Here is an 8,559-nt window from a genome sequence, read left to right as displayed (position 1 = left end):
CTTGAAGTTGCAGTAGAGTAGATTGAAGCTACAAATCTTATCTCCCTGAAGAGTAGATTGAAGCTACAAATCTTATCTCCCTGAAGTTGTAGTGGAGCAGATTGAAGTGACAAATCCTATACCTCTAAAGTTGTAGTTGGTCAGATTAAATCTACCATAGCGAGTCTTATTTCCCCAAAGTTATAATGGAGTAATATGAAGCTACAACTACAGATCCTATACCCTTGAAGTTGTAGTAGGTTGGATTGAATTTATTATAGTGAATCTTGTCTCCCTGAAGTTGTAGTGGAACAAGATGAAGCTACAACTCTTATATCCCAGAAGTTACAGTGGATCAGATTGAAACTAAAATTTCTATACCACTGAGGTTATAGTGGGTTAGAATGAAGCAACAACGATAAATCTTATCTCATTGAACTTACAATAGAGCAAGATAAAGCCATGATACTAAATATTGCCTTCCTGAAGTTATAACGAAGCAGATGCAATAAAGTATAGTAACCAATGGATGGAAAGAATGAGCTACTTGAGAAAAAGTAGCACCAAAAAAGTTGAGATTCAACAAGACCAAACAAAATTGGCCCTTCTTAAAGTATTTGCTCCATTCCCGTTACACAACAATGAGCAAAGAGGGGCAGCTGTAATAGCCCAATTTTTCCCGGCCCAATACAGATAAATAAACCCAAACAAAAACAAAAACAAAATAAATAAAACCCAATTTACCTTAACCAAAATTACAAACCCAAACCCAATGTTACACAAGCCCAAGCCCACAACCTAAACTTTTTCAGAAAATAAAAAAATTCCTAGATTCCCTATGCGTCGCTGCTCCTGGCCATCGTTTCACCGAAATGGAAAGGGTGCAACTTCCATTGTCGTTGACTACCATCGCGACCTGCAAAGAAGAAAGAAAAAGACAAAAAACTAAAGCTGAAAAACAAAAAACAAATACAAATATTTGTAATCAATCGACTATAAAAAGCCAAATAAACAGATTGTAATAAAGGAGGAAGAAGAGCAAAAAGATATAAAAAATTTCAGTTCTTAAAAAATATATTTTTTTATATCATATACATATAATAAATAATAAATAAAATACGAGTCGTTTTTTTACCTTTGCCGCCGCCGATGTCCCCTCTGGCTTAAAAGGTCGTCAAATCCTTGGGGATTTACCGAAAGGTCGCGTCGGCGGAGGACCAGGAACCGAAAGGTCCTTTTTGAATTTTCGAATTTTCACCAAATTTTAGGGATTTCGACCCTAAATCTGAGTTCCCTGTGAAACGGAGATAAAAAAAACTTTTTTTTTACAACTCCGGCCACCAGAGGCGACAGCCGCTGTCGCCGGTGACCAGTGGCCATGGCGAAGCGCCAACGACCCTGTGACCGAATACAGGGAGAGCTTTAGAGAAAAAAGAGAAAGGAAATTTTTTTTAAAACTGCATAAAAATGATTTTTTAAAAAATATTTTTAACTTAAATAGGGTTACCTAAACGACGTTGTTTCGTCGTGGCCCTAAACACCCTAAACAGTGTCGTTTTGGGGTTGACTCGATGACTCGACCCGAATTCCCTTAAGATCTTCGTGTTTTTAAAAAGGAGGGTCTAATTGCTGCTTTGGCCCTTTCGCTTTTTTGCTATTTTTCAATTTCATCCTACAACTTATTATTTTTACTTCTATATTCACCCTTTTATTTTACTCTTGTGCAATTTGGTCCCCCTAACCCATTGATGATCCCTCTAGGAATGACACGTGAAAATAAGGTTGGGATAAGTGTCCTCTGAGTCCATGTATTTTCCATTTTCTTTTAATTTAGTCCTCTATGTTCTATTTTCTTGTAATTTAGACTTTAAATTTTGTTATGTTTTCAATTTAATCCTTCGCATCCCCTTTCTTTGTTTATTTAGCAATTCATGCTTTAAATTTCATTTAATTTCCAATTTGATCCCTCATTTATTTAATTTTGTCTTTTCATTTACTATATCTTTTATTTTAACATTTAAAATTTATGTTATTTATATTCCTTTTTAATGTACTTTTTATTTTATCATTATTATTATAATGATCATGACACGATTATCACTATTATTACTATAAATTGATGTATTTTTATTATCATTATAGTTGCATTATTATTCGCTAGCATAGCATTTTTATTTGTTTCTCTTTATTCATTTATTTATTTACTATTCTAATATCATTTTATTTTACCCATCACTATTTTGCTTTATTTTGATAATTACCATACCATCATGTTAAAATATATTTATTTATTTTTTACACTATGCCTAAATAAATTAAATGTATATCATTTTAAAAGTTACCTTTGGTTTATCTAACATATAGAAAAAACTTAAAACCGAGACAATATTCATTATTTTGGAAATTCGAGGAGTTGTGCTCCTAACTTACGGAGTATGGCATCTTCCTAAAACTGAAGTAATCGAATATCCTATTTAAAATAACGAAAAGCAAGATTTAGGTAACAATCAAATGACAATTATTCTGGTTTTCGAGAATTCAAGACATCGTATCCTAACTCACGGGGCATGATCTTTCTTCTCGATTAACTCGAAATAAGGCTTTTTCCATTAAATTTAATTCAGTTAAGTATTATCTTAATCAAATAACATTATGCAAAGAGGGATCTAAGATATCAAGTAATCAATTAGGTACCAATTTTGGACGTTATGAGATTGCTAATCCTTCCTCATACGTAACCAACTCCCAAACCTATTTCCTGAATTTTGTAAGACCGAAAATAATTTTAGTAAATCTAACATTTTATTAAAATGATAAAGTTTTGAGGTGATTCAATAACATCTAATTAAAAAGAATTGGTGGCAACTCCATTTTCATTTTAAAATAAAAATTTCGATGTCAAAAAAAGGATTTCGACAATACGTATTGAGTAAATCAAATTATAGAATAAATAAGACTAAGAACTTTTTGCCACCACTGCTTTTTTTTTTATTATCAGAAAGAGATAAAGAGAGGATGGAGAAAAAGGGGTCAATAAATAGGTAAAAAAACTAATAGAGTTTCCTAGTAAACTCAGTCGTATATAATCGACCTAGTTTTGCTCTTCAGGGTTATTCACAGACCTTGACTTGTCCAGGTCCTGACTGTTCAAATAAAGGAAAGATGAATGATTGCCGAAAATCGATACAGTAGGCCGAGGAGAAAACCCAGTATAGCCTCTGTCTACCTTTGCTAAGCATAATTCATTAACGTATCGGAAAAGCTCATGCTTCTGGGCAAAAGGCTGAGCTGCATATTCTTCAAATGGCATCCACTGTGAAAAAAATAAAAGGGGCAAACATATCAAAAGAAAGACTAGCAAATGCAAGCATGAAAATCCTTCCTTCTTCGTTGTTATGCAAAGTTCATGAAAATTCACATTAAGATAGCAGCAACGACTAAAATAGTAAATAAGAGGAGGCATGTTGTGTACAGGAGTATAGTATCTTTTCTTTTCAGTCAGGAGGGGTTGGGCGGTCAACGCTAGGTCACAAAGTTTACGTCGAAAAGGAAATGTTTGCACCGGTAGAGACTTATCTCATCTAAAGCTAATATTTTTGGCACGTAAAATATTAAGGAAGAGACTTAATTGCAGTTTGGCTTAATCTTGTACCACTAAACATTGTAGAAAATTAGTGGTAGGCCAAATGTATATCAGGTCAGTGAAACGCGATGGGATCCTAAGATGCTTGTACATGCTCTTAATTCAGGACAAATTACTCAATGGAATAAATAACATGCAACAATATGAGTCGTACCTGGGCTGCCTCAATTTCCAGCTCTTGCTTCTGTATGTCAAAGGATAGTGGATGCAACATGCATATGAAAAATAGATCTGACTTCTCGAAAAAAGACTTGTGTGTTTGCCTGAATTCAAGAAAAGGATGTCAAAACAAATAATTCACTAAAGCTTGGGGTTTGGTAGGGTACATAAGCTGATATAAATATGGGAAAATCAATGTTAACAAAGTGTGAAGCACAATTGAAAATCTTAAAGACATGATTATCGATTGTCCATAACATGGGAGGCATTCTTGTCTTCTTGAGTTTAAGTGATATTTTCACAAAAGTCAGTGACCATAACATATGCTCATCAAAATACCTACATATACTCCTTATACACTTCTGAAAATCCATCCAATTTTACACAACCTGGTATATCTGTAACTATTATCTCATCCAAAAAATTTTATAATTGTCCTTTTAGATTTACAACCATGTTCATAAACCATTGGCCAATTCTAACAGGACTAACTCAAAAAACAGTAACAATATCAAGGGCGCATTTTATTGTTAGATTTTTATATGCCTTTCAACTAATCACGGGTTAGGGATCAATGAAATCCACATATGAAAGAGTGGAAACTTTTTCTTTACTTTTTCAAGCAATTACATTAATAAAAAGACCTGCGCCTTTTTGGTTTTATCAACCACTAGGATGTCGAACTGTTTTGAACAGGCATGGAGCTTTGAGGAAGCATGGCATGATTACTAACATATTTGATGTAAGCTATGGATATAAAACTGAAATTATTGAGATATAATTGAGTGGCTTAAAAGCAAAAGACTCATGCAAACATCATACCTGAATCCTAGGACCTCCACGAACTCTGTGTCAATCTGAAAATGGAAAAATCAGTGGTTTTCATAAGGCCATTAGAACTCTTGTTTAATACTTGATGTAAGAATAAACATTTATGCATACTCATCACTTACTCCTGTCTCTTCTTTTACTTCTCTCATTGCTGCCACAAAAATTTCCTCGCCCTGTTTGCACAAAGTTCATTGAATATTTGACAGAAACGCTAATTTTTATATAATGTGAAACATGACAGAACACTGGAACATACCTCTTCAACAACCCCAGTAGGAATTTTCCATATGCCTGTTCCTTGAAGAAGACCACTCTTTTCCTGAACTACGAGCACCTATCAGCCAAGAAGATGCATATTAAGAAGCAACTACGAAAGAGAGTTGTTTGATTAATCCAAAAACAAACGTGAAACCTATAGATATCACCACTTATAACAAGAGTACACTTGAGAAGAAGGCTAGATTGTGTGGTTACACTCATATAGATAAGAAAAACTGCAGAATTAACATGTGAATCTGAGGATAGAAACTCCACGTAGAAGTGAGCACGAACCCACTGCATCAGGTCCATAGTAATTTATTGGGTTGAAAATTGCATCTGTCTATTTGGTATCATAGTAAAAATTGATGCCTTAAGAGTTTGAATATTCAAAGAGGTAAGCTTTTGGATCTATGGAACTGTTGGAATGCAAAAACAAGGTTCCAATCCATTGCTTGTAATGGATAAATATAATGTATTAGAAAATGTCCTCTAGAATACATCAGTCAGCAGTCTAACCACACAACAGATTCCAATAGACCAGGTGAAACTTATTATAACCAAAAAAAAAAGGAAAAAAAAAAAAGAGCAGGACTGACCAAAGGGAACAAACCAATTAACAAGCTCTACATTAGCAGAATAAATAATCAATTAATCATTTGCATAAAAGCTGAAACACAATGAAGTTAAGGGAGTACCTCTCTTTTATCATTCAAGATAATTGCACCAACACCTACTCGGTGTGTTGCATTTCCAGGGATAGTGCTAGGGGTCTTAGGAATCCAGAACACGAGCATGAGGTAACTTGGCTCAGCATGGTGGTATCTGAACCCCTCCTATAATCAATTTAATGTGTTTCAAAACAACTCGACTGTCAAAATACTATAATTATCAACAATAAGATATACAAAGGGTTACATAATATTATCAACAATATCAAACTTCACTATCAAAGTGAAGATAAAACATATATTCAAAGTTTTGCTCTACAATTTAGGACTAGGCAATGGAATATTATTAGCATAGACTACCTTCACTGCAGTTTCGACTAGATGTATGAGTCCAATAGGCAATTTAATCCAAACTCCCTTTTTACCCTGCACAGTAAACTCCAAATGTAATGAATATAAACCAAAATGGTAAAACATGAAAGTTACAGCCCTTAAATCAATTTTCAAGAAGATGATGAATAACTTGATTATGCAACTAAGAATCCTAACAATTAAAGTAAAGATTTGGTCATTTTATTCACATCACAATCACCAAAAAACACCAATTGATCACTTAGATGACTGATTTAGCATAAATCAAATTTCCTCCTTGTTATTTCACAAAGATCCCCCCACATACAGAATAAGACTTTGGCCCTGGATGAACACTCATCATTAGAAGTCAGCTTAATCACCTCAAGACAAGACTTATCTCCTATTCATTTCCATTTTACAAAATGTAATAAATAAGGAGAACTTGCACTGTTACACATATCAATTCCATTTTTCGATTCAAGCAATCATCTGAACAAACTTCCAAGGGACACTAAGCAAATCCAATAAGAAAATATCCATCTCAAATTTAACCTGTTGCTTCCACTGCAACATGGAAGCTCTGAGCATGGTAAGAAAGGTTTCAGTGTCCATATGCTCCTTCATTTCTATAATGACACCTCCATGGTCATCATTGATAACAGGAAGCAATTCATCATGCCAAACTCCATTTCTGCACACCGGTCTTCCAACTACCTCCGATAGATCCGCTGAGAACGGCATCTGTTTCTGCCATCAATAAATATCAAATTCTCAAAGCCAATTTTAGTGGTACCAAAATAAAGGGAAAAAAAAGGTAAAGAATTTACAAGTAGACATACGTATGTACTTGCACAAGTAAAAACCTTATTTGCTTATATAATATTCAACTTGTTACTTAGAAATTGACTTTTCTATTTCTACATTACCAGATATTTGTTAGAAAGAAAAGTGTTGGGTCAAATGAAACATTTGTTTTTCTAAATTAATTTTTCCTGGTACATTATCAAAAAGAGCTTTCCATGGGCGACTGAGCTTAGCTTGACTGAGTCTGAGTCCCACCTAAGATTTCAAATCTTTTCTTTTTTAATACATTTCCTAAACAACCCATAAATCCTCCCAAACCACAAACTAATTAAATTTCAAGATACACGCTCGAATCCACGACTTTGAGTTGTTGTAACAACAACAGTACAGTTGAGTGCCAATTTATCTTCACTCATCCTGAAATAGTATTATCTCAATAAAATTTATATTTTATAGTTATGTGATCTTATTTTTTTGGAAAAAATAAAATAAAACAACGTAAATCACTTTCCATCTCATCCAAACCAAAAACTAAAAGACAACTTCAGATTTTTAAATTGTCAGAAAAATTATTTTTAAAATCAATATTAAAAAATCAATCGATTTTTTTCTTTTTCGAGTAACACAAACAACAAAAAAGGAACTTTAGTTTTTGAAATATGTCAATATATATATAATTTCTAAGAAGCAATTTTCGCATAACAAATGGAATTAAATTACTGAACACTTAACTGAGCTAGAATAAAGACTATTTTTGGCTAACCAATAAAATAGTAGTTTTTAGGAAAAAAAAAACAAAAACAAAAAAGGCTGTATAGGAGTAGTAGTTTCACTGCTGGGATTCAAATCCAAATCTGCAGAACCTAAGTTAATAGACGTTTAAACCAATCCTGAAGAAGAAAAGAAAGGGTAATGCGAAAACCCTGTTTGGCTTGGCTCCATAATTTCATAAATTTATAATTCAGGAAAAGAAAAGAACAGAAAAAGGAAAGAATATAAGCATACTTTTCTAAGTATAAGAAAATTAAATTAACGGTTCGGAAAACCAGAAAATGAAAGAAAACTTGTAATATTCAAGCATTAAGCAACAAAATTAGTCCTCAAATTCAAAAATCATCCAAAACTAGACCGTAATGAACACGGAAATGCATAAACATAAACACCAAAAAGCTATCACCAAAAATTCAAAATCAATGTAAGCTTTATCACCTGCTAAACAACAAACAATCAAAGCCCAAAAATCGTAGAGTTTTGAAGCTAATAGCCACTGTGGTAACTGCTAAGCAGTGATTAAATAAATAATAATTTAAAAAAAAGATTCAAATACTGATTTTGATTTTATTTGTATATAGAAAATGGAGAGGAAATGAATGGAACAGAATCTAAGCCGAGGGAGACGTTTGAAGAAAGGCTTTAGCCCGTTGCTATATATATATAGATATATATGTAGTAGTTGGGCTTTGGGCTTGGGAACTATTTTTATTCACTTTATGGTGCCGTGAAGTGGATGCCGGCGGATATCCACTCGATCTTTCAGCCAATAAAAACTTTTCTATAAGTTGTGTGGGCCCCCAGTGTATTCATTCGTTAGGTACGGAGAGGGACTAGTGGGAGCTACGAGACGCAACTTAAATTCTAAAAGGCTCTATGTAACTACATTTTTTTTCAAAAGCTTACAAGTACATGTTGAATTACAAGTAATATATCATTTTTTTTAATTTTAAATTAGTAAAGGTAAAATTATACTTTGGCCCTCTAAAATTATAAAAATTTAATTTAATCTTTTAAAAATTATAAATATATAAACTATAAAAAATTAAAATTTTATTCAACCCCATAAAAAATTGTTCTAACTTCATC

The 8,559-nt window shown here is 33.0% G+C and overlaps 1 protein-coding gene across 2 annotated transcripts; it reads right to left on the bottom strand.

Moving 5' to 3' along the window:
- Positions 1-2,921: 2,921 nt before the first annotated feature.
- LOC121202924 (nudix hydrolase 10) lies at positions 2,922-8,119 on the bottom strand. Of its 2 annotated transcripts, none has more exons than XM_041109001.1 (9): positions 7,909-8,119; positions 6,448-6,636; positions 5,902-5,967; positions 5,569-5,706; positions 4,869-4,946; positions 4,735-4,785; positions 4,604-4,638; positions 3,777-3,885; positions 2,922-3,292 (listed from the first exon to the last, which is right to left on the bottom strand). In XM_041109001.1, the coding sequence occupies exons 2-9, from the start codon at positions 6,634-6,636 to the stop codon at positions 3,071-3,073; spliced, it is 888 nt and encodes a 295-aa protein (XP_040964935.1). In that variant the 5' UTR covers positions 7,909-8,119; the 3' UTR covers positions 2,922-3,070. The 2 variants fall into 2 exon arrangements, with proteins under 2 accessions (XP_040964935.1, XP_040964934.1); XM_041109000.1 differs by having other exon boundaries at positions 6,448-6,642; positions 7,909-8,114.
- Between the last annotated feature and the right edge of the window lie 440 nt (positions 8,120-8,559).

Source organism: Gossypium hirsutum, chromosome D13, assembly GCF_007990345.1.
Source record: "Gossypium hirsutum isolate 1008001.06 chromosome D13, Gossypium_hirsutum_v2.1, whole genome shotgun sequence".
Taxonomy (NCBI): Eukaryota; Viridiplantae; Streptophyta; class Magnoliopsida; order Malvales; family Malvaceae; genus Gossypium; species Gossypium hirsutum.
The sequence above is the reverse complement of the archived record's forward strand: the minus strand, read 5'-3'. Positions and strand labels throughout refer to the sequence as shown.

Coding starts and splice junctions, on each gene's coding strand:
- LOC121202924 (XM_041109001.1), bottom strand. CDS start 6,636: ATGCCGTTCTCAGCGGATCTATCGGAGGTAGTTGGAAGACCGGTGTGC. Junction 5,968..6,447: donor TGTTGCAGTGGAAGCAACAG/GTTAAATTTGAG, acceptor TTTACTGTGCAG/GGTAAAAAGGGAGTTTGGAT. Junction 5,707..5,901: donor TAGTCGAAACTGCAGTGAAG/GTAGTCTATGCT, acceptor AATTGATTATAG/GAGGGGTTCAGATACCACCA.